We start from the raw sequence: 16,917 nt of genomic DNA, 5'->3' as shown, positions 1-16,917 counted from the left end.
CTTGACAAAGGTTAACAAGAATTTACAACCAGCAAAAAGATTCAGCCAAAACAATCTGAATTGAAGGCTCTATGTTCTTCAAGCATTCTCATTTGTATTTGTTTTGAAGTATCCTACTGCTTCCAGAATACAAAGCCCCAACAGCAGTTTTTTCCCCCTGTGATGCTGCATCTTGGAAGAGAAGTACCATCACTAGAAATGAGTTAGCTAAAACCCAGAACGCAACAAGAAAATATATTTGAGACACCACATATCACTTCCTTCTGCAGTCATGACATTATTTTTTATAGAAAATAAAAACCAACCATTTTTATTGACTGTACTGTAGATACCTGTACAGAGTGTAAACTTTAATATTTCACCAGATATGTGAGTATTTCTGGAGAAAGAGTTATCAAGCACCTTCATTTCAACAAATTTTTGATATTTACAGTAAGACATACCTGATTAAGTGCATGAATAGAATGAATTAAGAGTTATAAAAAGTTATACAAAAAGATCTTTAAAATGTTTATATGTTTTGTTATTTTATGATAAATATACAACTAAAGAGGAAGATGTCACACAGGTAAGACTCAGAATTGGCTCTGTTTAAAACTGTCACCGTTGTGTCTGAAGAGGGAGTGAGGAAATGGGGATGTTAGCTTACTGCTCTGATCATGACACACAGTGAAACGGGCTCTGGCAGGAGCCTCACAAGCCCTGTTTTGCTCTGCCACAGGTTGGTTTGCAGGCAAGCTTCCTTCCCAACACACAGTGAGGAAACCAAACTTCACTTCCAGATTTATTCTGCTAATTTGACGTATAAGTATGCATTTAGATTTTCCCTCTCCAAACTTACTGGTGATGATGAAAACATCAACTTCACTTTGATTTTCAGAGCACCGTTTTTGCTGTTACTGATCACTGGCACATAAATGGGGCATTAGCTTTTTTTTTTTTTTTAAGCACCAACCCAGACGTGAGCTTTCTGAAAATCAGATTTTAACTGCCGTGGTTTCTTACGGTCTATAAAAAGGCATGGCATGGTTTGCTAAAGAAGAAAGATTGCTAAGATAGAATTCAGAGACCACTTTGAGGCTTATAGGATCAAACATAGAAATACTATTTTAAAACCTCTCAGAAAACAAATGTGACTATCTCTTTAAAACCACTTGTCTCCCCATGAATCAACATCCCTTCTTTGATGACCTATCAGCAATTGTTCAAAATATCTAAATTTTGTTTAGTGGATTTTAGGGAACTACTCAGGAATCCACCTCAAACAGAAGAAAGATAAATCTCTTAAAACCTAACAAAAACTTCAAATATATCCACTAAATAGTGTTGATTATCTATAACAAATCATGTGCTGTAGAAAAGGATCACATGAGCCAGGGTGAGATTTATAATCCTTACAACACATGGATAAAATACTTCTGTAGTGCAGAAGTCAAAAGTTGAGATTCAGGTTTTTGAAGTGGAAGAACTGGTAGTGAGATGGAATGTGGTTGGCAGTAAATATGTGCTATTACTGGGTATTCCCCCTCATATGTTCAACTTTGGGACCTCCCTGATTATTTCTCACCTAGAGATAAGTCCAGCCACATATATGATGGGCTAACCATACCACTTCTGCAGAAAACTGCTGCTCACTCCAAGGTACAATTCAGTCTCAGGATTTGAGTAGTTCCATTCTCCTTACTCTGTTCTGTGTTTTGTTACTTCAGTTTTGCCAAGAGACACATCCTCCTCGTCTGGGGCAGATACAACTAAGGCCTCCACATTTACCTTTAAAAGCAAAGAGATAATTTTACAAGCAATAAGGTGAATTTGGATCCAACCTGGGTAGCTCTGTCTTAACTGCTACAAAAGCAGCCTCTGTGTGTGTGTGTGTGTCTGCATATGTGCATAGTGGCTTGCTGTCAGCAGCATGGAGCGCTTATCTTTAGGGCCTGATTGTGTTGATAGGAGTGAATTGTTTACAGCACATTTCCAAAAGGTGTCTGCTGCTCCAAAGCTTATTTTAATGCTCAGTTTCTTTCTATACAATCTACTCCAACTGTGTTGTCAGGGCAGCGGCAAGTACGGCCTCCTGGGGTAGCCAAGCAGAGGTGAGTACAACCACCATTATTCACCGTACAGTAGTTATGCCCTGAGAAAAAAACAGAGATGCAAAACCTTAGAGAAAAACAAATGCACACCCCCAATAAAATCTGAAACAGACATGCTCAAGAGATGTTAATATTTATGGCTACACTAGGGAAACAAGCCATAATGAGATTAGGAGTGGAGGAAAACTATGCTTTGGGAAGATAAGAGTCACTGTATCCCTTGTGTCAACTTGACATCCACATGAAAGAAAGATCAAGATATCAGAGTGAAAGAGGCAACATGAATCAAGTGGGCTGTTCCTAAAATACCCTTCATAAACTGGCCACATGGTCACAGATATTAGAAGGAAGAGAAGTGAGTGAGTAAATAGAGAAGTGCAATGTGGGGACAAAGTCCAAAATGCTACAGAACATCATCCTCAGATACCAATTGTACAAAGACAGAGGAATGATCAAATGAATTGGGTGGTTGGGAAAGTGTTAACATTAAAGAGTGAAATTAAAGAGAAGCCAGAGCCAGAAGCAGTGGATCAGAGAGAAAAGACATCCATCCAGAAAACCACTTGAAACAGACATAAGACATAGAAAGAAATTACACCAAGATTCTGAGTATTATAGGTATAAGCATATACTCAGAGCACACAATATTGTTAAATTTTACACTCCCTACCAAAATGGATCAGTGAATTAACTAGTAATAACAATACAACTGATTTCTTAATTATGACATTTGTACGTACTTTTAAGCTCTGAGCCAAAACCTCCACTAAATTGTTTTTTATTGCATATATTGAGTAATTTGAAGAGAAACTATTCTAAGGGGTTTTTTTAGTCCCAAAGTAAAAATAGCACAACTCCTATAATTCCAGCCCTATTGTAATAAAAACCAGCAAATGCTTCTCCTGTGATTTGCTAAGAACAACATAACTGCACAGTGATACTGCCTCACAAAAACCAAGTTATATTGTAAGGGTATCAGCTTCCTCTCTTCCTCTTTTCAATAGCATATCTGGAAAACTTCACATTCAACAGAGCAGAAGGGCCAGCTCAGTCCAGCCACACTACCACCTGCTGTTTTCTGGACATTCCATTTTGAAAAACACTGGATCTTATTAAGGACATCTGGAAGACCATAATATTTCTGTAGTTTAAACTTAATAAGTGAATAAGGCCCTAGCCACAAATAAAGAATTCAATTTAGAAGATGATACATTAGCATTTCTGCCAAGTCAGAGGCCCATCTTAATCATACACACCCTTTCACAAAGAGTAGAACAGGCCCCTTCTCCCCCCTCCAGTCCTGGTTTCAGGTGGGAACTACACCAACTGCTTTTATGGAAAAGAAACTAGGGAGCGTTTAAATTTCTTACTAAACAGAAATCTAAGCACTCACCCAAATCTTCACTACCCAAATCGGTTCACAGCTTATAAATGGGAGCTGCTACTAAGTTCATTCATACAGTAAAGTGTTACACAGCTGTAAAAACTCAAGAATCATCTGGATTACCTCCTGGGCACTGAGCGAAGGCTGTGGTGATTCCGTAGAGTCGTGAGCGCTTGTGAGGCTGGAAGTTATCATTTTCTAATGAAATTGTGCGATCCACTGCTACAACAGCATCCCTGCCACATGCAGAAGAAAATATACAGAAGTGAGATGAAGGTGAAAGTATAGGGAAAAACAAAACAACACAACAAAAAGCACCCCAAAAAACCAACAAAAAACCCAATGAACCAGTCAAAAAAACAAAACAACACCAAAAGTGGAGAAAATTTGAAGTTGCTTCTTTTTTACAATTAGGAAGAGATACCAGAAGTAAAATCCCCCAGAACATCACCTTTCCTGGACAAAACTAGTATGTTATGACCTTCACTCTAGGCAGCTAAGGAATTTATCAGGGAGACACCTAAATAAAAAATAAGATACTTCCATTACAGGACAGTGTCCCTCTAGAGGAGGGATGCATGTGTTGGTAGTTTTGGCACATTTTTCACATTCTGCCCCTCTGACAAGTATTGTGGTATAGCTGACATCGCAGCTATAAAGCATAACAATTATGGAAAATTATGTGTTTTAGGTGAAGCCTGATCTCCAGAAGGAATATAGCTAGTCATAAGCAATCCTTCCTTCCTAAGTATAAAAGGGCAGTCAAGTGACAGACCTGTAGCACGCTGTTCCTCAAGCCTGTTCTAGAATAGCACTTCCCAGATGTTCATTTCTAACTTGGAAATTCTCAAACAGTAATAGCTACTGCTGCTGCAATTAATAGAGGCATTTGGGTAAGAGTTTGCTGATAGAGCCCATAAAACCATTTACATCAAGTAAAAATATTTATTTTAAAATGCAGGGACTGGATTTTTTTCCAGAAGTTAATCTCCAAGTCTTTTTCATATGGCAACATTTTGCCATTTGCAATAAAAAAAGTGTCATCAAGATAGTGAACACTTTTTTTTTTCCTTATCTTTGATTGAACATTTATATAATATAGGGCATAGAAAGCTGAGAGTGATGAAATGTCTGCCCTCTACAATGCAGCTGCTGTAAGAGAAACAAGTTCCTGCCCACTCCTTTCCCAAGAATGTTCAGTGTTAAAAGCATTTTCTTCAAGGACAAATCACTATGCTAAAAAGTGAAAACTCAGTTAACTGGCAGCATCAATAGGTCAACTCTACATATCCACTCCACCCTGCATCAACTATTGCCAGGAAAGCAACAAAACAGGAATGTGTGAGAGGTCAGGCATGAGAAATGCAGCATATACTTCAGTTTGTATCAGGGAGAAAAAAATAGATAAAAGCACTCCATAATTTCTTTAGCAGATAACGTACCTTCTCCAGTCTGTATAGTATAAATTCTTCCCATAGCTTGTAACACCAAAAGGATACTGAATCCCTTCAACAATCTTTCGTCTACCAAGCTGATTAGGGTTCATGCATTCCAGCCTCTTGGTACCTGGATGTAGTGAAACAATTAAGCCTTTGAATCAGAACAAGAGAGCTCTCATCAGGGATGAAAGACAAGCACAAATATGTAAGCATGAGCAGGGTGGAAAGTCCTGGAAATCTTTTAGTGTGCTGCTAAGTCAAAGCCTTCCTCCGTGTCACATGTGTGCATGTGCCAAAAACTGAACGGATCAGTACTCCAGTGCTAATGCTATTCAGCACACCACTGAAGTTAAAGAAACACAGATGTCCCATGCAGTCATGGCCAAAGCTCACAAGCTGAGATTCCTGCTATGAATTCCAGAATCCTCAGGTTGGTGTGGAAGCTGACAGAAGGCCTCCTCGATTCTGGAGGGATACTTCAGCTGCTAACTGGTTCCACCTCCTCTGGAAGACATTTTTGTGAAGTCTGTTTGGTGAGCACGTTCCAGAAATGTTTGCTGGGTTGAGCCATGAAGATGAGACTGTAGGAAGAACATCTAACTCATAGATGCAAATAGGGTGCAAAAAGGTCTAGCTGCAAAGCCACTGCAGGAACACTGCTAATGAATGTAAACACCGGTAGGTTTTTCCTAGGTAAAGTGTTTCAGAATTAGACAAAAAAGGAGAAGATGCAAATGTGAGAACAAGACTGGAAGAGAGAGAATGTAAGTAGAGATAGCAGAAGGAGATACATTTGAAGGCTGGGGGAAGTGTTTTACAGTGAAAAAGAGAGCCTGGCCATTTTAATTTATCCAAAATTTGAAAGGTGACTTGAAGTGGAAAAGCACCTCTGCAGGAACACATCCCTGCCAGAGTCTACAAGCAGCAAGATCCCAAAAGATAAAAATTAAATTACAATTAAAAGCACACTTCCCCCCACCCACTGTCACAAAACTAACAATAGGTTTGTGCAGAACTTTGATGCTTTGACCTTTTGTGTGCATTGCTTTTTCAAGACTTGCTTCAGTCAAATATAAGCCAGACTTGGCCTCAGGTTACAGGCCTTAAAACAATAGTGCCAGGATGACATTCTGTAAGGCAGATTAGATAAATCTGTGGTTTTCCCTAGTCTTAAACTAAGAACTTCTACAAAGCCCTAAGCACTACCTAAAAAAATAGCCACATACAAGACACATAGACATATACATAGACCTGTTGCATTCCTAGAAAGTTTTGTGATCAGAATTGAAATCCTCCAGTTTGCACACAGTCTCATGTGAATAGCAATGAATAAATCATTAAAGCCAAAAGCTATGGCTGTGCATAATTTCAGGATTGGACATGCTTACACTACTACTATTACGAAGAAATATTTTAGCCCTCCTTTACCTGCATCTACCCAGCACAGCATTGAGGAATAAGGATCAAATGTCAGTCCATTTGGCAATCCAAGATCATCTTTAACAAGAATTCTTCTATTTGTACCATCCATGTATGAAGTTTCAATTTTAGGAGCTTCTCTGTTCCAGTCAGTCCAGTACAAATTTCTTAGGGAGAAGAAGAAGGCTAGAGTTAAGACAGGGACTTATCTCAAAAGATTGTTGTAATTAAGAAAGTGCTAAGAACACAAAAGTAACACACAGCCCCTAAATAATTTAAATAAATAAGAAGGGCCATATTGCACTCTGATATTGAAGTCAAAAAAGTGTAGTAAAAGTGCAGCAAATATACTTCCATTAAAAAGAAAAGGAGCAAGCAGAGACATAGGAAGAAATGCTTTCCTTCCATTGTTTAGCTTATGATCAAAATGCTAGCCAAAAAGACCTATATTGAAACAGTTCTGAGGGCTGTTCAAAATGTACATCTACATTTCGAGTTCTTCATCTCCCTTCCGATCATGTCTGCTCAGGCTAAAGCAAGAGTATTTGGTATACATTTGGGACCCATTTGAAACAATACTTTTCAGTGTACCAAGTAAGCAACACACAATGGAATCAGAGTAGTTTATCCTCAGCAGAGATCCCCAGAGAGGGCCATCAACTCTCTGATGTTTTACTATTAATAGCCATTTTTTAATGGTAGGATTTTTTTCCCTCGGATGTACATTCTGTGCCTGAGAATATGCATGGCCCCTCAATGGCACCTTTGTTGTTTAGTCCTTAACACACACACAATTTACTATAAGATGGAAGTCCATGAGGCTTGACCTGAACCCAGAGCCTTACTCCATCACTGAGGTTCTGCATGGAACACAGGTCATTAAATAACCAGATAAAGAAAATCAAGCTTTGCACATGTTTCTTGACAACACATCCATACCCTCTCACAGGATCCAAAACAATTGCTCTGGGGTTCACCAAACCAGTGTCAAAAAGGATGCGACGCTGCCGCCCATCCAGCCTGGCCACTTCTATTCTATCCAGCTGAGAGTCAGTCCAGAAGATGTTGCGACCTAGATGATCTACAGCTATCCCTTCAGGGCTTCCCAAGTCTGCAGGAGAACAGAGAAAAACATTCCTAGGCATTATATTTATTCCCAATACACTCAGTCAGCCTCAGTGCTGCATAAGGATAACCTGTAAGAGAGGTAAGTTTCTTCAGTGTTCTGGCTGTGGTCCAACAAAAGCTACTTTATATCACTAGGAAGAGGAACATGCATTTTACCTCAAAGTTTAAATACACACAACTCTTATAAAGACATAAAATGAAAAGTTCCATGCAGAACAAACTCACCTCACAAAGAAATTGTACTTGGAGGGGCAAACATTGAAGGAGTTTATAACAGAGAAAGGAACAGTAGATAGTGTCAAAATCTTATTCTACCATACTTAGAAGGCCATAAAATGGATTTTATAACCCTTACTATTTCTCCTGTAGTGCCAGCATACACAGCACCCCTCTGACAACTGAGTTTATGCTAAGTGATGCAACAATTAAACAAATCAAATTCTAACACTACACACAATGACCTTAACTAACTGATGCAATCTAGATTCAGTTCTTTGTTTTTGCAGAGCTATTCTTTTTGGAACACATTTTAGCACAGTACGAGCTCAGTTTTTCTTGGACAATTAGTTGTTCCAAAAGCAACAGGAAATAGCAGATAATGACCTTACTGCTCTAGCATCAGTAATTTCTAACTTGGATGCAGGATGCAGAAAAAAATTATAAAGCTTAATTCAGCCACTATGAGAAACTACTCTGTTTTTCTCAAGGTTCCATTGAAAAAGAGCAGGCAGACTGTAAGGAATTCAAGGAAGCCAAAGACAAGTTTTAAAAAAAAAGTCTATTTTCATTCAATTTCAGTTCCAAAAAAAAGGGAAAGAATTGTACATGGTCACTTCCCAAAAGAGGCAAAGTGACCCTTTATACCAGCCCAATGTTGAAAAAAAAGCACCTTTCAAATGCTGATCCACACACTGAATGGAATGTAGCCGGTTAGCCTTCTTTTAATTCTTAGGTTTATTCACTGACAGCCATTAAACAAACATTATGTGACACAAGCAACCTTTCTGGAGAAAAGGCACTTGGCCCAGAACATTGGAACATGGGGCTCTCTAGACTTTGCTACTGTGATGTTGCTGTGAGTAATAGTTGCACAATAGCTCAAGCATCCTCTGCTCTCCCACTCAAGTGGATTGCACTTTATCTGCACACGACATTTTAAGTTTATATTAATTGCTGAAGAGGTGGAAAGGAACAAACAAGATGTATCTCATTGTTTCTGGCTCACAGCCCATGGCCAGAGGGGAGGGGTGATGGGCAAGAAAGTAAATTTTAATCAGGCATTTCTTTACTCCTCCTGAGGGCTCTTGGGCACACTTTGACCCAGTTATACTGACTTCACACTGATGGCCTTTATTTCTCTAAGTGCTTCTGTGGAGATAAACCTGTCAGCTGCAAAAAAACACCTCACATATACTTCAGACCCTCAAATGTTTCTACTCCTTTCCTTGCTAATGGCAGAGTCTGCTGAGGGCGGCCTCATTTTGAGGTGAAGGTGGCAACAGTCCCCCAATGTCTGGGATGAGAAGATTACTGACTAAATGGTAATGGAGGAGCTCCCAGACTCTTTCAGGAAACAGAAAACAGTAGCAGGCAAAATATTTGCTGTCACTGATTCCCAGGAGCCCTTGCTCCCTGACTGCTTTCCTTGTTTCAATTTCCTTATGTCAGCTATATGTAGGAGATTAGAGAAGTCTTAAAGTAAATGTCTTTTCTGTGTGGTTGATAATGAGCCAGAAAAAAACTATCCCCCATGGAGGGAGGGGTAAGGGAATATTTCAAAGCTTCATTTATCACCAGTCTTTCCAGAGGCACAAATACGTTCCCGGTACATTGTCATCAAGCCTGATACAGTCACAGGCTCTGTCCCCGAGGGCAGGTTTGTACAGACACGCACAGCTGATAAGACTTTAAGCAATTACGGCAGAGGAAAGCTCTTCTTCCTAACCTGCTGCCACAGCTGCAGAGCTGAGAAAGCCTCCACAGCTGCAGGGATAAAGGAGAACTGGATGGGACTCCACAATTAAACAGTGTTTCTGCAAAGCAGCACAACTTGGATCACAAGAGCTTTATAAAAAAACAACCAAAAATGTAGTACATTCCACAGAAATACGCATGAACTGAAGAAAGCAGCTGGAGCTCACAGGAGGAAGAAGGCAAAGATCAAAACAAAACAAAAAAATTCTCATAAGTCTTCTGAGGAGGAGGCATTTTCCTATTTCATGAAATTTGAAAGTTTCAGTTTTGGCCCGCATAGAAGATATGCATTTGAATGTTGAATATTCAGTAGTATTTTGATCTGAATCTTTATTGAAATGTCCATTAATATACAAAAACTAAAGTGCAACATCTCTCCCGGTCTCTTCAGGAAAAGCATCCACATCCTATGCAACCAACAGAACAACAGAATTCATGCATACAATATTTTTTAAAGCAGATAAAAATCATGAGGTTTCCACGTGGCATTGAAATGTCTTGAATTACCTTAAATAATCAATCAAATTTAGCTGAAAGCCTTCACAAATAATTTTCCAACATTTTATACAAGAATTTCAATGCCTACACACACTCTCATTAGACAGACATTCATATCCATATAAAGTTTTTAGCAACAGTAACTTTCCTCATTTTTAAAAGTGCAGATTCTGAAAGAAAAATCCTTAAAGCAAAAATCCTTTCCTTGCGGAGTTTAAGTTGCACAGGCAAGCACAGGATTGCACTGCAGGTTGGAGTCCCTTTTATATTAAATACTTTGGGATGGAAAAAGAAGTCTTACAAAATACCTCAGCCATCAAGTGGCACAGAAATGTGAAGCTCCATAACTGCTGGAATGATTAGAGATGGCCTTAAGCTCTCCCTTTTCCTTTCCTAGGACAATGCTAAAATACAAGTCACCCCCATCTATCTGCTGTCCTTAAGAGCCTGAATGGAGTCTCACAAACTGACTACTCCAAAGCACAAAGTCTAGGCAGTGATTCTCTACACATCCAAAGAAAACTAAACCAAATTTATTGCAGAGTTTTATAACTTGCTGATCATTTTTCTAAAATAATTCCATAAGTTTTATAACAATGCTTGCAAAGAATTCAAAGCAAAGGTGACCTCTTCCTTGACTTCACAGGTGTTGTAGGATCTTGAGGACACTAGTATTTAAAATGTGCCCCCGGATACTTTTGCTTTTTTTTGTTTGTTTGTTTTTTTAATGACACCTTCCCCAGCCACTCACTTTGTTCTCTAAACCTGTCCTTCCCCTTAGCCCTTTCTGCTGAATAACAGGGTTTAACATCCAAGATGCATGGGCTTGCACTTAACCCTTCTAATGAAAATGAACATGGACTGGAGTGACCAGCAGTCTTGAAGGAAAGAATGCAAGAACAAGATAAAAACTGGATACGCACTAACTCCACAATACCCTCTAGTCCAATTCTCAAATCTTTGAACAACTACAAAGGGTAAGAACCAAACAAGGTGGCTTTACTCACTTTCCATGCTCACTTGAGTAGCAGGCATGGGAAAACTACAGCTGAAATGGTTTCTAACCACTCTTCAGCTGTTTGATCCCCAAGCCAAGGAAGAGAGAGCAGGAGTTCCCTTCTGCCTCCATGCTCACCAGTCCTTTCTCAGCAGAACAGGCAGCTAACAGGTAGAGTTCAGAAGAGAAAAAAAATACTACATGTCACAAAATCTCAGCTATCCAGCACCTACCTTGCGTGCCAGAACAAAAATCAGACACCCTCCAATGGTATTCCATGATAATGAATAAACACAACTCTTAGTCAGCTCAGGCAACACCTAGGAAGTACATATTACTAAATTCAAGTCTAATACCATTCCTAGAGAAAGAATTTTCTGCTGTTACCTGTTTTGATTATGGTTGTTGGCTCCCCACCATGCAGGCTGGCCCTGCTGATTGAAGGGCCGCTGATGTCTGTCCAATAAACCATCTTGTCCACACAGTCATAGGCAACTCCAATAACAACTTTGTCCTGTTGGACAACAGGAAAGTTAGATCAGCTTAGGATAAACAACAGTTACTCCTCAGCAGCATTAACTTATGCTTTTAAGTCTCAAGCCTGAAGAAACAAAATTCTTGAGGAAAGGTGGGAAATGGGGAGGAGAAGCCAAGAAATCTTTGGGTAACAGTCACTGTCAAATATCTTAGAAAGTTAGAAGTCCCTTTTAACTATCAGACATCATTCATCATTATTTCAAAAAAACATTCGAGATACACTGAGAAGTTTGTCTGACTTATACAGCTTTACCTGGATACCCATCTCAAAAAAGTTCACGTTGACATTGTACTGTGTCACCCCTTCATGTATCTTTTTCATCTCATTCTTTCCCTTTAAGGGGGAATAATGACCTCCATCAAATCTGGCTTACACTGACATCCAAGTCACACATTATGGCTACGCTTCCTATGTGACTCTAAAAAGTTCTAGCAAAGTAAGTGTTTAAAATAAAAGTTAGCCTAAAACAAGTACTACATAAATCATTGTGGTGGAAACAATATTCTCAGTAACAAGAAACATTTATATGCAATTTTTTCAGGTAGAAAGAAGATAGGACTAGAGTTTGAGTTTAGAGTTCAAAGTCCCTCCCTCAGGCAAATCAAAGGGACTATCAGGGTAAACCAACAATTGCACATGGATTCCCAAGTCTGTCACTGTTGCTGCTTTTGCAACACAGCTTCTTAGAAAGATGTTCCAAACCCATGAATTAAAACAGATGCACTTATTCATCACTGTACATTAATTCTGTGGGCTACAAAACAGTATAAACACCTCTGGTACTACTTTGCAAATACACAACACAGGCAACACAAAGTCAACAATGCTAGCAGAGACAAAAGTTTCCTTTCAATTGAAAGTTTCAAGAAAGAATTGCATCTTATCTCTTGGAAATTCTTTCCTCAAGATACTTCTAATTAATTAATTTCAGTTAGATCAAGTGAATAATGAGACTACATGACAAGTATTCAGAATCATGTCACCTTCAGCCTTATTACACCATTTTTTATACTGCATTTTACTTTTTTTAATGTAATTGCAGTAGAACTTTACATAAGGGACAAAACCTTGATTTTGACTTTACATCATAGCAATTTATGGTACTATTTAATGAAGTGAATCTGTGTAATTTAGCCAGTATTTGATTTACTAACTACTGAGTATAATATATAAGGAAAAAGAAAAGATATCAGCATGCCACTTGATATTGCCATCCATTATAAATAAAGCAACACTGGAATGAAAAAAAAACCCCTAAGCCTTGGGCAAAACAAATGAATGTGATGAACCTGCCAGTGAAAAGGGCTCGCATGTGACACAGGTGGTGGAAAAGAGAGGTTCTCAGCATCAGGAATTCATTTTCTAGGAAAAAAGATTCTCAAGACAGTAGTAACAAGCATGGGAAAAGAATCTACCACCCACTGGGCTTACACATGGGGAAAGAAGCAAAAAAAAAAAGAAGAAAGAAAAATATGCATGTAGCCAAGAAGTGGAGACAACTGACTGAAAAAAACCAGGAATAGATTAAGACTCAGGAAAAAACTTTGAGGGAGTAGGAATGGAAAAGGAGCCTCTCCACCTAGTGATATTGTAGGTCTCCTAAACTTTTATACCAGAGTCAGAAAGTCAATAGAAGTGTGAATAGACAGTAGTTGACGTGAAGGGCTGCTGGAGGCATGTGAGATTAGATTTTTGTCTTGTGATCTATTGTGAGCCATTCTTTAAAAGGAAATAATTATTTTTTTCTACACCTTATGTTTAGGATTTTTGACTCGTCAGATCAGGAATTCTCAGTATCAAATTGGTGGGATACTGAAATCTTAATGAAGAGTAAAATGGTGTTTTCAACTTATATTATCGAGGTATGCAGGCAAACAGTAGCTTTCATTTTTGTCAGGAAATCTTCTAAAAACTATGGACTTAGTGTAGTAAATTACTTACTGGAATATGCAAGAGTGCTTTTGCACCATTTTTCTTCATATTGTTTCCCTCTAGTGGAACATGTTCAATTTTACCACTTTGGGCAAAAAGCAAGTGCGTTCCTGGTGGCAGAGGTACCGTGTCTGGTCGAACAGAAGGCCCAATAACAACAGGGGGAGCGGCTGTGCTCAGACCTTGTTAACAGAGAAGGAAAAAAAAATTAGGGGAGGGCAAAAAATCAGCTTGTACAGCACAACAAAGTTCCTTATTATTTGCAGAGACACAATTACAGTCAGACTTCTAAGAAGGAAACAGCCCTATAAGCAGACATTAATAACTACAATCAGATGCAGAAAGCTTCTGAAATTTTCCCCTTGGCTGACAGAGAAGGAGCAATTGACATAATAGGTCTTTTCATGTTTGCCTTTGTAATTGCTCTTTGCTTCAAATGTTTAGAAAAATCTATCTTATTTTGCAGCTGAAGTGAGGAAGACGTAGGAAGGAACATCCTTCATTTCCTCAGGCAAGTCAGCTGTTACAGCTCCCAGAGGGCAGAGACTATCTGGGCCTCTCACAGTTTCAAGGCAAAGAAGAAGCTAGAAAACCTTCTTATTCAGAAGCTTACCACAGCTGTCCAGATGCCCTGGCAGAAGGAGAAATGTGTGTTGGGGTCACTGAAGGGCATGAGACATACCACAGTGGGACAGCAGAAATCTGCATTGCTCCAAGTCAGTGCTGCATCTCAGGGAAGGACTAAGCTCCACATTTGGGATACAGCACTCAGATGGAGAGATACGCTCAAGAAACAACTGCTTCAGCCACTTACACGGTGGTCGAACTCCTGGACCGCTTCTGGTGCCATCAATCTCATTTCCATCCCTATCCACACACCAGCAATATCCACTGCCAGCATGGCACTGAGTGGGTAGGTAATTCCCATGCTCATCACACTGGGGAATGAAGTGACCAACTCTTACATCCCTTGGGAAGAAAGCACCTCCACTGCCAAGAGCTACTTCCCGTTCATGCTGGCATTTGGTCTTTTCTACTTCTGGGGAAAACAGCAAGAGAACAAAACAAACCCCAGTGAATATTTCTGTTTTAGCTAATAACTACAGTCCATTAACAGTTAGCATATGCTGATCACCTATACACAAGAATTCTTACCTCTAGTGGAACATGACACTATTACAAATCTTGAAGGCATGTGACTTCAGAAGAGCTTCAATCAGTCTGCCCTATGTAAGCGTGACACATTTGCTTTTAACTTATTTTATCTTTCATTGCCTAGTTCAAAAGAGAACAAACAGGTCCCCTGCATCTTCCTTCATTGAAGGATCATAAACAGAAGCTGAAAACATGGTTGTTCTCCTTGAAGCAGATGAGCAAGAACATTCTGTCTGACTTTTGACCCTGATGTCTACTCACTGGCAATTATCCATGGGCCCTAAAATGTGACTAATTAGACAGACTCTACAGTGGCTGAAGGTTTTTTTGTAATGCTAAAAGTTGAGATTCCCTTCAAAGCCACAAGAGAAAACCACAACATGAGGCAGATGCCAAATTCTCTACAGATCTTAGGAGGTGGAGCAATTAATTACTATGACGTATATTAGGTTTTTAAAGTTTGGTTATGAAGTTTGAGCACTCATTTGATTCTTCTGGATCTAAGAAAGAAATTGCAGGGACAGGTTGTCCACTCCTTGGTGAAGCACAGAGAAACATACCATGCACATTGGCTACATCACATGCATGTATATTACTGCAGAGACTACAAAGGAAAGAAACTTTTCAGATGGCAGATCAGGACATTCAGGGATCTGGCTCTTTATGTTTCAATTTTACAAAATAGTCTAAACTAAAATTTACACCTTCTTATTATATTATCTATCATGCAGTAGGGAAAGTAATCTTAACCAATATATCTTCTAGAAGCCAAAGAATATAATGAAATAAAAATAATACAATAAAAATAATATGTTTCCTTCTACAGACAAAGAAATCTGGCTTGGTTTCACCACACACTTGAGATCCCTGGGAGAGAAAGATGTAATTATGGGAGAGTATCCTTTCCCTGTCAATGACTTCTACAGACATTTAGAAATACTTAGCACAAACTGTCTGCTGAAGACTCTTTAACACTACACTTCCATTTACACCTTTCCTTGTTTTTACACTGCCAGATTTAGGACAGGATTAGTTTTGTGTGGCTCAGACTAGACTGACCCCAGCTGAGCAAAAAGCTAATCCTATGCATCTATAGACTGTTGTAGTGTAAATCTCTGTTCTGTTAAAAAGAAGGGAGCTTTTCATTGATATTTAAACTAGTTATGCAAGCAAAAGCTTTGGACAAGTTTCAGGCACCTGGACATAATTAAAGAAATATAAATGACTGGAGAACAGCTCACTGAACAACTGCAATATTTGGCATTGGTTTTAATGTGGGTGGTGGAGAGCCTTGAATCAGCCTACAAAACCAGGCCCTGTGGGAAAGCCTCCATTATCTGTCTTACATTTTGTTTTTGTGTATTCAGTGTCCTATGCAGTATGCAGGTAAAAGAAATGTTGATTCCAGTAAACAGATGGCTTTGCCACAGGTTTTTTATTCTAAACTCTCATTATAGGCACTGTTCACAGGAGAAAGCAGGGGGAACATAGAATATTGGTAAACTACCCCCCCTCCATTTTTGTCCAGTGCACCGAAAACTTCATCATTTCATTCCTATCAGCTTTGAGAAACACTACTAACTCCTCCTCAGCAGAATATTTTAAAAAGGTAGAAACTGTTCCTTTTCTTCTTCACATCAGAAACCCATAAAAATAGGGTATATATCAACAGGTTACAATTTTGTACTCAATATTATGCATGAATAATGGAAAGGAGGATGTACACACTCCCAGGTAGGACCCAGTGGTTACACATGAAATACATTAGTGTTGTCGGCAACTTGAAATACCAATATCTGTTTTAATTTTAAGGCAATGTTCACATTAATATGTGCAGATTTTACTGAGGAATTCTGATTGTATTTTTTTAAGAGAACTTGCAGCGATCAATCTCACAAATGGTCTGCTCATGCACTTAACAACACTAAAGTCAAGAGACTTGTCAAACAAAATAATGTTCAAAATTAGTACTGAATTTCTAGTAGGCAGAGTATATAATTGGTTCTTTCTAAAAAACCTATCAACACTGAATTTTTACTTGCATAAAAATATTTTCAAATACCCTATTGTCACTCACTTTTAGGAATAAATGTGTATTTTACTACTTCTTTGCTCGTGAAAATCCCTTATACTAGTGATCACTTTATTAACAGTATCAAGTACAATAAGTAAGCTATGTCAAACAGACATTCTGAAAAGAAATAAAGCCAGGGTTACCATGATCATCTGTGCTGACTCAATAATTTTAACTCGTCTTTCAACATTTTGTTTTGACTTCCTAATATGAATTTAACCAGTATTAAAACTTATAAACCAAACAAGTGACTAAATTAAAGGATAATTCAACCAAGCATTTGGAA

At 38.7% G+C, this 16,917-nt stretch overlaps 1 protein-coding gene across 1 annotated transcript in view; it reads right to left on the bottom strand.

Annotated features, from left to right (window-relative positions):
* Positions 1-216: 216 nt before the first annotated feature.
* Positions 217-16,917, bottom strand: part of NID1 (nidogen 1) — a 44,048-nt gene continuing 27,347 nt past the window's right edge. The window contains exons 13-20 of the mRNA XM_038132235.1: positions 14,217-14,441; positions 13,412-13,584; positions 11,320-11,446; positions 7,275-7,446; positions 6,345-6,502; positions 4,920-5,043; positions 3,601-3,713; positions 217-2,134 (exon numbers count right to left, since the gene is read on the bottom strand). Coding sequence (XP_037988163.1) covers positions 2,013-2,134; positions 3,601-3,713; positions 4,920-5,043; positions 6,345-6,502; positions 7,275-7,446; positions 11,320-11,446; positions 13,412-13,584; positions 14,217-14,441 — 1,214 coding nt within the window. The 3' untranslated portion in view covers positions 217-2,012. The remainder of the gene's footprint in view (positions 2,135-3,600; positions 3,714-4,919; positions 5,044-6,344; positions 6,503-7,274; positions 7,447-11,319; positions 11,447-13,411; positions 13,585-14,216; positions 14,442-16,917) is intronic.

The sequence above is a fragment of the Motacilla alba genome, chromosome 3 (assembly GCF_015832195.1).
Source record: "Motacilla alba alba isolate MOTALB_02 chromosome 3, Motacilla_alba_V1.0_pri, whole genome shotgun sequence".
NCBI classification, from domain to species: domain Eukaryota; kingdom Metazoa; phylum Chordata; class Aves; order Passeriformes; family Motacillidae; genus Motacilla; species Motacilla alba.
This window is presented reverse-complemented; position numbering and strand designations above follow the sequence as displayed.